Source organism: Mus caroli, chromosome 7 (assembly GCF_900094665.2).
Source record: "Mus caroli chromosome 7, CAROLI_EIJ_v1.1, whole genome shotgun sequence".
Lineage (NCBI taxonomy): Eukaryota > Metazoa > Chordata > Mammalia > Rodentia > Muridae > Mus > Mus caroli.
The window spans coordinates 84,045,796-84,058,148 of NC_034576.1; the positions used below are offsets into that span (position 1 = coordinate 84,045,796).

A 12,353-nucleotide genomic window follows, 5' to 3' on the forward strand; every position below is an offset into this window, starting at 1 on the left:
CATCAGGTGTGGTTTTCTCTCGGGACACTGGGGTGCTGGCCAGCTCATCCCGGGACTTGAGCGGAGGCCCAGCATCAGGGGCCTTACACCATCACCACCTGGCCTTTCACGTTCTTTGTAAGCCTGACTTCTACCTGTTGAGGCCTGATGATGGTCCTTCACTCTCCTCTGAGCCTGATCTTCCCAACTTCTGCAAGTAGGAGAGGTCTTCAGAGCCTACACAGTATTCATGGTTCCTGCCTGGCCCCACTCCCAGTCCAGTAAGGCCCAGACCCCATGCAGACCTCTGACCTTTAGGCCACGTTGGAAAGTAGAGATGGACAGTAGAGCGAGGTCTTGCTGCTCCTCGGCATATCGGACCAGGTACACGTAGACAAGCTTCTTCACCTAGGGAGAGCGGGGGGGGGGGGTCTTGGCAGGTTCCCTAGCAGAGGATGGGATCTCCACCTCCCCGAATGCCATCACCACCTCTCCATGCAGCTCATGGGGTTAGGTTCTTCCAAAAGAAGACAGCAGCCTTGAGTGTGTCCCCCCCCCCCCACTCCTCAACCCCGATTCACATCCAGTTCAGGGACATAAGTGTCTTCTAGGTCAGGGACAGTTTGAATAGGTCAAGCCCCTAGGGTTGAATCCTTTCCTTCTTTGCCCTGGGCTCTGCTGAGTTTAGTCCTGGGTTGGAATTGGAGATTGTAGCTGGGTGGTGCTTACCTCTATGTTCTTACAGGCCACATTCTTCACCACTGCAGGGAACAGGTCCGAGGCATTCTTTCCCCGGGCGATCATCTGGGTGTTGGGTCAAACGGGGAAAGGAGGAGGAGGAGGAAGCACACTGATTAAGTCAAGGCCCTATATACACCCAGGGTCTCTGTGCTCGGACACCCAGAACCCATGGGAAGCCCCTCTTACTGCCACAATCCTCTTCATGGCCTCCAGCTTGAGGGAATCCTTGTTGGTGTCCAACATCTCTTTCAGGTCATCATGCCTGGGGGGAAGGGTACAGAAGGTCAGATGAGGAAAGGGGGAGGGGCATGGATCACCAGGGTCCAGGCAGGACTCAGACCAAGTCCAGCCTAGAGAGGAACCAGAGCCAGGGGGTAAGGGTGGGGAGTGGCAATGGGCAAACTGCAGATTAGGGTTTCAGGAGAAACATGTTGGCCAGTCACTATCCACTATTATGGATTGGATTGTGTTCCCCCAGCCAAAACAAACAAACAAACAAAAAAAAAAACGATATTGAAGTCCTAATCTCCCCACCACACACACACACACACACACACACAATGCCTTAACATTCTTGGAAACAGATTTGTCAAGGATGTGAGTGGGGCACAGCTCAGCTGGTAAAATGTTTGCCCCACAAGCATAAGGACTGGGGTTCAAGCTCCATCACCCACACAAAGGCGGCATGAGATGGAAAATGCCTGTAGTCCCGGCACTGGTAAGGTGAAGACAGAAAGGTCCTGGGGCTCACTGGCCAGTCAGCCTAGGCTAAAGTGTGAGCCCCAGGTCCCAGTGAAAGATGCTGTCTAAGAAAAATCAGGTGGATGACTCCTAAGGAATGGCACCCAAGGGTGACTCTGGGTTCCAAACACACACACACACACACACACACACACACACACACCTTTATATATAAAATTGTTTCTTGATATAATGGCATATATGCCCATAAACCCAGTATAAAGTGAACATATTAAGATGTGAACTGTAAGAAATTAAAATATATTTACTACACTTCAACTACCAAACATCACAGAGTAGCCTAGCCTGGCCTATCTTCAGTGTACACAGAAGTCTTGTATTAGCTGACTGATGGGCACAGCATCAAAATATCACACTGCACATTGCTAGCCTTGGAAAGGAACAAAACATTTTTTTCCATTTTTATGGAATGCACACTACTTTCTCAGCACCATAAAGTCAAAACCTCACAGGATGGACCATCATTAATTAGGGACTGCCTGTACCGTCAAAACCTCACAGGATGGACCATCATTAATTAGGGACTGCCTGTACCGAAGTTAAATGAAGCTATGCCATAGGTGGATGGGACTCCCTCGTCCAGTATGTCTCCTGGTTTGTTTGTTAGTTCCGTTTGAGACAGATTTTTTTTTTTTTTTTGAGAAAGGGTTTCTCTGTACAGCCCTGGCCTGGAACTCACTCTGTAGACCAGGCTGGCCTTGAACTCAGAAATTCGCCTGCCTCTGCCTCCAAGTGCTGGGATTAAAGGCATGCGCCACCACGCCCGGCATTGAGACAGATATTTAGCCCGAGTGGAGCTCCTTCCTAAACCTGATGAGTCTCCTGTCTCAACTCCTGGAGTGCTAAGTTTACTAGCACGTACCATCCCACCCAGATCTTCTGGTGGTCCCACTCAAGCGACAGAGAGTCACACAGAGAACACTGTAAAGACATAGGACTGAAGGTTTTCTTCTGTAAGCCAAGAAGCATCCACGATTGCCACCAAGCCACTGGGATTTGGAAAGGATTCCTCTCTGGGTTCCTTGCCAATGCCATGATTTCTGGCCTTCTGAGCTGTAAGAAAGTTTCTATTCTGGGGTCTGTAGATGAGGCTCAGCTGTTAAGAGGCTTTCTTAGCTTCATATAGTCCTGGGTTTGATGCCCACATATCTCAGGCAATGGTGGCACATCTCAGTGCTCAGGAATAGGGGGCAGGAGGACCAGGAGACCCTGTCCCCCCAAAAGTAACCCAGTTTGTGATTTTCTTATTTGTTTTGTTTCATTTTTGTTTCATGACATCAACCATGAAAAACTAGGATACCTGGGCAGGATGGCACACACCTTTAATCCTCCCTCAGGAGAAGAGGCAAATGGATCTCTATGAGTTCCAGGGCAGCCATGGCTACATAGTGAGACCCTGTCTGAAAAAACAAACCAAAGAACAAAAAAGTCAGAGAACCGGGGGCAGAGGGCCAAGGGTGCATGTATGAGACTAACAGAAAAGTGAGGGGAGACAGGAGCACCAAGTAACCCAAGTGTCCCAAGGACTCTAGGAAGTGTCCTTAGCTTTCATGTGCACATGTGCATGCACACTCCATGAGCATGTGTGTAGACCCAAGTAAATAAAACACATACATACTTACATACATACATACATACATACATACATACATACATACATACAAATAGGAAATGCTTTTTCTGAAGAGATGTTTTTGACAGAAAGCAAAGAAGAAAGGGGATGCTTCCCAGAACACAGAGAGAGGCTGAGGACCAGCAGAAGGAAACATCCAGGCCTGCTCATGTTAATTCAAAATGCCTTTGCCTGGGTGGATGCCCCCAAGACCAGGACATTTCTGGTGCTCTCAGAGCAAAGAGTGTAAGACAGCCACTTAGTCCCTCTCACGACTAGAATTGTAGCTATTTCTTCAGCCAGGCATGGTGGCGCACACCTTTAATCCCAGCACTCGGGAGGCAGAGGCAGACAGATTTCTGAGTTTGAGGCCAGCCTGGTCTACAAAGTGAGTTCCAGGACAGCCAGGGCTACACAGAGAAACCCTGTCTCGAAAAACAAACAAACAAACAAAAAAAAAAACGTCGTCCTTCCTGAAGGCAGCTCCTTAAGACTCGGGAAGGAAATAAGATGTTTACGATCAGAAAATAAAACAAGACTTGCCAGGTCCCTCCCCAAAGTTACACATTGGTACCCATCTTGGAGAGGAGACTTCCACAGGCCTAGCCAGAAGTGTGGAGGGAGCCCCAGGATGCTGCTTCTGTGAGCTGTCAGCCATGCTGGAGTGGGATTTTTAGAGATGTAGCCACCTCTCTCTTCACTCATATTCCTGGAACTCGCTGGTTCACTGAGCTGGACTTAGGTAGAATTGTCTCTTTGGTGCCATATATGGGGTGAACCTATATCTATTTATGTCACTCCAGGAAAAGTCACACAGCACGCCCAAACATAGACCTGGTTATCAGTTCCTCCGAGGTGTTGTACTGAGGTGAGGACAGACGCACAGACTATTTGGATGGGCTTTGACAGTGCTGAGAGTCTTGGAAACCGACGGAGATAGGCAGCAACTTTGCCAGTGTGTAAGTGTGTGCTGCTGTACCCTTCCAAATACACACTCCATAAACTAACAATCAAGTACTTCTCACACAGACCGCACACACTTCCACCCCTGTGGGTACATCTATACCCCAGAGATCGAACCGTACTCCACGCACATCCCTCATAGACACAAACAATCATATACAGGAGACATCAGTCACAAATCCCAGAGAAACACACGAACTCGCAGAAATGTACATGAACAATACAGCATCCTGCCACAGAAGCATTCTCAATGCATAAAGCCCCAGACACACTTCACTTACACACCTATACTATCTATGCTACAAGAGACCTCACCGTACTCTCCAGCACCATCCACAGACATACGCACCACACACAGGCCCCTTACACCACAGCCATATCTAATGCATATACAACCTTAATAAATATGGTCACTTAAGGCTCATTCTCCAAATGGCAAGGGGACTCCAAGACCTATGAGGGAATCCTGAGGGCCCAGCCTGGTGGGGGTGGGGGTAGAGGTGGGGCAATGGCCTGCAGTAGATAGAGCAGGCTCACATGTCTGTAAGTCTGTGCTCCCCAGAAGCTACCTCACACCAGGGTGTCCTTGCCACACCTAGACTGTCTCAGGCTCCTGTCAAATGCACACACCCCAGGGCATCCCACCCACAAAACTACTAATGCATTCCAGGAGCTGGGTATAAAAAACAGAGCTGACAGAACTGGTCTTCAAATGCCCACAACCCAGACCAGACCCCGTGGGGTGAGATGGCCTATGCCCCTTTCCCTTCTGGGTCTCCCCTCTGTTGCTCCCCATCCTCTGACTGACTGGCTTCAAGTTCCCAGGAGGCAGAGAGGCGCACAACCAAGTCCCGAGATCATGAAGTATTCATCTCCCAGTCAGATCCCTTTACCCTGCCATTCCTTCCAACCTGACCCCTGACCTACTCTGGATTAGCAGACTCTCCTGATGGTGGCTAGAGCCCCCAGGTGTGTCACAGATCACCTTAGCATCAAACACATCCGCCCACCTCCCCAGTGGCCACTGGGCTCCCTCCCCAGTTACAGTCTACCACCCAGACAGACTGGCCAAACTTGGACTGTGGGGTTTTGGGTTGTTTTTTCTGTCCCCACATTTTATCCTGAGACCACTCCTCGGGACAGAGCTCGAGGGGAGAGCACAGTCCAGGTGGGCCCTCAAGCCTTGACTACTTCACAACCACCCTCCCCTCAGAGCTTCCAGAGAGTTAGGCTCCTTATATCCCTTGGTCAAACTCTCTGGCCATCAGGTGTCCTGTGACCTCTACCTGCAGCCCCCAAGCCTGGACAGCGAACACCTAGTGCCCTTCTATCTGAGGAGCTAAAACATGAAGTATCTGGGCTAGCAGGGGCAGCTACCCACTCCCCGACCTTCTCAGCTCTCTGCAGGTAAAGATGGGATTGTCCTTCTGTACCTTAGCGGCTGGCTCTGGGTCTGGCCTTGGCCAACCTCAGGACAAGGTTCTTCTATTAATGTTTCTGGGGTTGTGTCTTCCTCAGGAGCCTGCAGCCACCGGAGTTCCTCGGGCTTCAAGGCCTGGTACCAGGGTGGGGGCCCACCTTCAGGGCCCAGCACAGGACTGGAGGCCTCCTCCTGATCGGCCCCTCTGGACCCTGGCCTTACTACAGTCCCTGGGAGCTGCAGGAATCGCTGCATCGGGCATCAGGTCCTGCTCCAAGGGACTACTGAGCTGGGGCTGCTAGTCACTGCCCACTGCCACCACAAGGCCCCACCCTGAAATTCAGTAACTGGACACTGGTCTCCTAGGGGGATCCTGTTTCCTCTTGTGTGCTCAGAAGCAAAGCCACAGGAGGTACAGATGGCTAGGGAGAGGGCCTGAGCCCACCCCAGGCTCAGGGCAAGGGGAGGGGATGAGAAGTTCAAGGGAAGAGGTTTGTTGTTCTTTTCTTTTCTTTTCTTTTCTTTTGTTTTTGTTTTTTTTAAATCCAAACCTCATAGCCACGAATCCTAAATTTCATCACAACTGTGTTTCCCTCTTCCCTAGAAGTCTCATACATTCCCCCCATCACCCACCACCCACCTCCACTCATTCTAGCCCAACCTCTTTATCCTCATCAGTTCTTCCAAAGCCAGTTTGTGCAGTTAGTTTTGACTGTCAGTTTGTAGGATACAGAATCATCTAAAAAAAAAAAAAAAAAAACAAACCTGTAGGCTGGCCTGTGAGGGTGTAGTTAGGTTGGTCTATGGAGGTGGGAAGACCCACCTTAAGTGTGGGTAGCAGCATCCGATGAGCTAGGCACCCCGACTGAATAAAAAGGAGAAGGTGAGGGCTCTAGAGATGGCTCAATCATTGAGTTCTGGCTGCTCTTCCAGAGGACCCTGGTTCAATTCTCAGCACTCACATGGCAGCTCACAACTGTCTATAGTTCCAGGGGATCAGACAACGTCTTCTGGCCTTTATAGGCACAGGCACAATGAGGTGCACAGACATGCATGTAAGCAAATCACCCATGCACATAAAGTAAAAATAATCAATTTTCTTTAAAAAAAAAAAAGAATTACAGCAGACTCAGAGAGAGAGCAAGAAAGCAAGAGAGAGAGAGACATGAAGCCTCATCCTCTTGGCTTCATGACTGAGGATGACATGGGCCCAGCTACCTCAAACTCTTGCTATCATGTTTCCTGCCATAACAGATATTCTCAAACTAAGAGCCAAAATAAACACTCACTTAAATTGCTTCTGCCAGATATTTGATCAAACAATAGAAAAGTAAGTCCTAAAGTCCCCTTTGCCACCCCTGGTCTAGATCAGGACACCTTAAACATTTTCTACTTAGCACCTCTGCATGTGAGAATTTTTTACATGACTCCATGTTTACAGGTTTATAAAACAGGTGTACAAATCAAGCGTTTACTGGCAATAAGTCAAAAAGAAATTTATTTTAAAACAATTTGGGGGGAGCTGGAGAAATGACTCAGCAATTAAGAGTATTTGAAGAAAAGACTTGTGTTTAAGTCTGGCGGTGGTAGTGCGTGCCTTGATCCCATCCCAGCACTTGGGAGGCAGAGGTAGGTGCAACTCTCTGAGTTCGAGGCCAGCCTGGTCTACAGAGTGAGTTCCAGGACAGCCAGGGCTGCACAGAGAAATCCTGTCTCAAAAAAACCAAAAGATTAGTTCAGTGAGAGACCCTTCACCAAAGAAGCAAGGCAGAGAGTGACCAAAAAGGATAGCCTCCTGTAGTCGGGTGGCATGCCCACCACTCATACATGTGCACATACACCATACATGTACACTTCACACACATATGCACACTCACATGTGCATATAAAATTAATAAAAAGTTACCCAAACCAGTTATCTAGTACACATAATTTTACCACTCAGGACTAAAGCAAATTTGCATAGCAAGGTGCTTGTGAAACATTACAATCTAAAGATATACTACGCTGACGCATGCTGAGGAATGACGATAGGGCAATATTAAAGGTCTTTATTTCTGTAATTAGACCATTGCTTTTCCCTAAGAGCAGACGATTTTGTATGTACAGTTGAAAATGCGGCAGGCAGTTCACAGCGCCAGGGATAATCTCTGGTGTGCACCAAGGTGTGTCAGGCAGTGTCTTGTCAGTGTTTGGTACGATGGAATCACAGTTTCGAAGTGCAAACGTTATGTGGTTAGACTCAGCAGCAGTAAAGTTTCAGTATGCGCCGTAAGTCAGAAACCTGAGTTCTATTGTGTGTTTGATTTTCATTAATTTTTCATTTTTGTGTGTTCAGAATCCTGTCATGTTACCAAACCTTTTGTGAATACTGCCTTCAGTTGACAGACCCAGTGGGGACCCACAGTTTAAGCAGCTTAGATTTAAAGCCATCCCATGCCCAGCCAGTCAACCCTGATATCTCCTTCCCTTGTCTCTTGCTCAACCCAGATCACTTCGGTCTCATCGGTTCAGCCTGAGATCCTTCCAACATGCAAATCTGGTGGCAGCACCTGCTTAGAGCCCTCATTCATTCTAGTGACTTGCTGTGTGATTCTAGCCACTGCATGCTAACATCAGAAGAACCTACACTGTGGCTTCCCTTAGTCCTCAGGGATGTAGGAAATAGAAATGAAATATGCTTATTTGCTTACTTATTTATTTGTAACCCTGGCTTGCAAATGAAGTGTTTGTTTGTTTGTAGTCTTCGCTGTCCTAGAACTTGCTATGTAGACCAGGCTGGTCTTGAACTTAAAGAAGTCTTCATGCCTCTTCCTCTGAGTGTTGGGGTTAAAGGCAAGCACCATCACACCCAGCTGCACATCTTTTATACCAGTGGAGTTTTTATTATGTTATATAGCATTAGAAAAGTCTCCATTCCTTTGTCTCAGGTGTACGCTTCCCAGTAGAGGCCTGCCAGCCCCAGGGGCTATGAATTCTGGACAGGCTCACAGCCTAACATTTGTCTAAGATCAAAGTATGTGCTCACAGCTGCATCCTGTTCTCAAAAGTTGCGCTTTGCATATCAGTTGACTGGCTTTTAAGGGTTTGTTGCTGTTTGCAGCTGATTGAGCATGTGAGGCCTAGCACTGACCATACAGTGTGAGGAACAGGGTCACCGGGTCATTAGTAATAAAAATCCAGTGGGACTCGCACTCGGTGCACCTGCCTGGTTGAGTGACCCTTCTGCAGAAGTGCATTCGCTTGCGCCTTGTGCTTTGGATTGTGTGGTGATTTCCCTGAGACCCCAGACCCATTTCTAACACGAGAGTATCTTCCTCCCTGAAATGGAACATGTCTTGCACTTCCACTCCTGACCCTTGAATTGTCAGGGCTACGTTTGTGCTCCCTGTTGGAGCAATCTATTGGCTCCTGTTCACTACGTTCCACAGGCCTTTAATAAATGTGCTATTGAATTTATGAACAAATAAATGAATGAGTCAAAGGTAAGATTCAAACCAAGTAGGGCTGAATCATAGGGCAATGTGGGGGTTGGGGAAAGATGGAGAAATGAATTTGCAGGAGGAGCCAGTTTCTCAGTCTACATCCAGGGCCAGCTTCTTGGAGTGGACCACACTCAAACTCCAGTTCCCCAATTCAGACCGGTCCCCTAAGGAATTGGTTTTGGGGGTTTTGTTTTGGTTTCTCTTTGAGCCAGCGAATAAAAGGCTGCAAAGAGTAGATACATCATCGCAGCTGCTCCTTAAGGACCCCGCCTGTCTGGCCCCTCCCCCACCAGCCTTGGGTCCCCCGCCCCCTCGTAGCTAAAGGCGAAGTGGCCCTGCTGCGGGAACCCCGCGAAGCGCGCAGGGCGGGTCTGGGTCGGCTGGGCCGCAGCCTCGCGGGCGCTGTCCATGGTGCCTGCGCGCCAGCCGCACCCGGCCGGCGCTCGCTAGCTCACCGCTTGTAGTCCGAGGAGAAGATACCGCCGCTTGCCGGGTCGTGGCCATATTCTGGCTCCCCGGGGCCGGCTGAGCCGCCCTTGTCTTCGCTGTAGGCCGGAGCGGCCGACATGGATCTGCGCTGAGGGGTGGCTGAGCGGCCGGGTTGGGCTTTGGTCGAGGAAGGGGATGCACGCCTAGCTCTGCGGAGCTGCAATCTGCGCGGCGGAGGCAGCGCGCAGATTCAGCAATCAGGGCTGAGCGCTAAGGTTCTTAAAGGGACCGGCACCACTCGCGGAGCGCAGGGTTGGGGTGAGCGCACAGGGGAAGGAGGAACAGCGCCTGCCCTGTCCCAATCTCTCAGAACTCTCTGGCAACTGCAAGCATCTAAAGGTCTCTCACAGTGAGCGAGGCTGCAGGGCTGATGACTGTATAGTCTTTGGAGCGATGCGGACCTCCTGCCTCCGCCCTCCCGATCACCTGACCTACACGGACCCGCCCACCCATGCAGTGAGGGACGTGAGGGACACTGAAAGAAGGCCATACTCGTAGGCCTGGGTTGGAACATCTACCTTGGAGATTTAGGGGTGGGTACCTTTCCAACCTTTTTCACACAGTCTAAATCCCTCTGAGGATAACCTGCGTACTCACTGGGAATCCTAGCAACTTCCTGGAAGAAGTGGAATTTAAGAGGAGGCTGACCCAGGAAGCAAGTGCTAAGGGCATTCTGGGAGCAAATCAGTTCTAGGTTCCAGAGTAAAGAGAACCTCTAACATCCTAATTACGTTTGGGAAAATACTTTAATGATCCTTTCTGAAACCTCTTCTGGCCCATTCAGGAGGACCCAGGGTCACATTAATCACTGGTTAGGTTCCTGTCCATTGACATCTAGGAGGGAAAGAAGACGAACAGATTGAGTTAGGGTCTGGTGTAATTGCCAGGTCTCCAGGACTTTGTGATTTATCAAGCTTAGCTCCGAACACCCAAGGAAGGAAGGCAGGCAGGCAGGCAGGCAAGAAAAAGGATTGTAGCTAGGTCTGGATTAGAGAGAACACCCTGGACTAGGCTGATGGTGAGGTGTTTATCTTTGGTCGATTTTGGACATGAGGTTGAGTGATTGGGAACTCCTGGCCAGGCTCATAGAACGGAAGTATTCCCAAGGACCGAGTCTTGATTTGTAGACTAGGGTCCCAATTCTCTAAGATCAGAATTGGTGGACTGTTTGGAAAAGGGTTGAACTGAGAAAGGTGGACTTTGGATCAATAGAAAGTTCTACTTTAAAAAGAAGGATGGAGTTGGAGTAGCCCCTGGGTTGGAGATCGGTCATGTTCAGTAAATATATCTGCTCAGGATCTAAGAACAGTAGCCTGAGATCTACCTGGCGCTAAAGGGTTTCAAAGTGTGTAACTTCAACAAATAGGTACACCTATTCTGGGGACTTTGGATTGCCAGAGTAAAGAGTTTAAGACGAAAGGAACCTGGTCTGGGTGTAGTGGAGAGAGGAATCATCTGAATTATGCTGGAGCAAGTTGGTTAGGTGCCTTTGTTAGCAGACTCGGGCTGGGCTGGGATGTGGGCAAGTAGAAGAGAGGCACTTACTGAGTCCATGCCCAACAGGTTCAGTGCAAAGTGCACACAGTTGCTGCTAGTGGGATGGTAGGGAGGAGGATCGTTGTTCATAGCTTCTCGCACGCGGCTCTCCAGCACCCTAGGGTCAATGCCACCGCGCCTGCGTAGCACACGCCAGAGCTGTCGGGAGCGCTGCAGAGCTCTGTGCCCCTGTTTACACACGACACCCTCACAGTAACCCAGAAACGTTTGTACTCCACTGTGGTTGGAGGTCCTGCCTGTGGGGATAGCAGGCCCAAAATCAGAGCAAATCGGAGCTAGCTTTGGTGCGACTCAGTAATCTGCCCTAGCATTTCCTCAAATTGAAGCCCCACACCCTTGGCTGCCCAACCCTCTCTCCCCCATCTTCAGAGACCTACACCTTCTCCTAATTTTCGTCCCAGCACAGCTTGCTCACGAGTGGCCAAATTTCTTTTGCTCACCCTCAAAGTGTATGATCTCTCCTTGGCCGCAGTAAACACCCACGTGGGCCCCCCACCACTGTGCCTTAGGGGACTGCAACTTGAACAGGAACAGGTCTCCAGGCTGAGGCTCGTAGTTTTCTAAGTCCACCTCCTGGAAGTTCTGACCCATGAGTGCCTCAGAGAAGAAGAACTGAATGGTGCTGGATGCCCCTACCAGGGTCTAAGAGAAGAAAGGTCACAGACTGCAAGGTGTGTGCACACACACAGCTGGGTCATCGTACTCATCACAGAGGGTAGACCTGGCTTGGGGCTGGGCCCTAGGCAAAAGGTCTTTCCTGACTTACACCTGCCTCGCTGTCCTTGAGGGACTCCAGAGGCCTGGATATCACGGATATGCGCTGCCTTGAGCCACCCGCTAGGGACGTCATGGTGTCCAGCAATTGGGACCTCCTCCCCACCCGTAGTTACCCGCTTATCCCCATTCCTTTCAATCTCCCTCCCCCTGCTCCGGTCTCCTTCCTCATGAATCGTCCATGTTGCCTTTTCTGCAAGCAACACCACCTTCTGGGGGTCGTCTGGTACCTGGGTTGAGACGAGGGACTGAAAAAACAGGAAAAGTGCAGTGAGGTTGGGCCAAGGCCAATCTCTCCCAAGTCCAATAACCTCAGTAGCAAACATGCATTCATTTGCTCCTTGTTACAATTCTCAAGACCAGTTGAATATTCTTATTTTCAGGAGGAAATTGAAGAACATCAACTCTTGCTAATCTGTGTCCACATGACCATCAGGGTCTCATATAATAAATACCATTGCATTTTTTTTTCTATAATGAACTGAAAAATCCAGTTTAGTTCCTCATCTTTTCTGGGAACAGAGGGTGATTTCACTGCCTGGGTTATATCTAAAGTTTGATTTCAGAGGTG

General features: G+C 49.5%; 2 protein-coding genes across 5 annotated transcripts in view; both read right to left on the bottom strand.

Moving 5' to 3' along the window:
• The window catches only part of Ap3b2 (adaptor related protein complex 3 subunit beta 2), a 33,893-nt gene extending 24,058 nt beyond the window's left edge, over positions 1-9,835 (bottom strand). For 2 of the 3 annotated variants that reach the window (XM_029480118.1, XM_021166726.2), the window contains exons 1-4: positions 9,418-9,816; positions 907-982; positions 709-783; positions 292-387 (exon numbers count right to left, since the gene is read on the bottom strand). In XM_029480118.1, the coding sequence (XP_029335978.1) occupies positions 292-387; positions 709-783; positions 907-982; positions 9,418-9,530 (360 nt within the window). In that variant the 5' untranslated portion in view covers positions 9,531-9,816. Of the gene's footprint in view, positions 1-291; positions 388-708; positions 784-906; positions 983-9,417 lie in introns of all 3 variants that reach the window. The other variant, XM_021166724.1, reaches the window with a different exon arrangement.
• Positions 9,836-10,181: 346 nt separating this feature from the next.
• The window catches only part of LOC110299411, a 4,018-nt gene continuing 1,846 nt past the window's right edge, over positions 10,182-12,353 (bottom strand). The window contains exons 3-6 of one of the 2 annotated variants that reach the window (XM_021169092.1): positions 12,013-12,030; positions 11,449-11,650; positions 10,997-11,244; positions 10,182-10,285 (exon numbers count right to left, since the gene is read on the bottom strand). In XM_021169092.1, coding sequence (XP_021024751.1) covers positions 10,253-10,285; positions 10,997-11,244; positions 11,449-11,650; positions 12,013-12,030 — 501 coding nt within the window. In that variant the 3' untranslated portion in view covers positions 10,182-10,252. Of the gene's footprint in view, positions 10,286-10,996; positions 11,245-11,448; positions 11,651-12,012; positions 12,031-12,353 lie in introns of those variants that run through there. The other variant, XM_021169094.2, reaches the window with a different exon arrangement.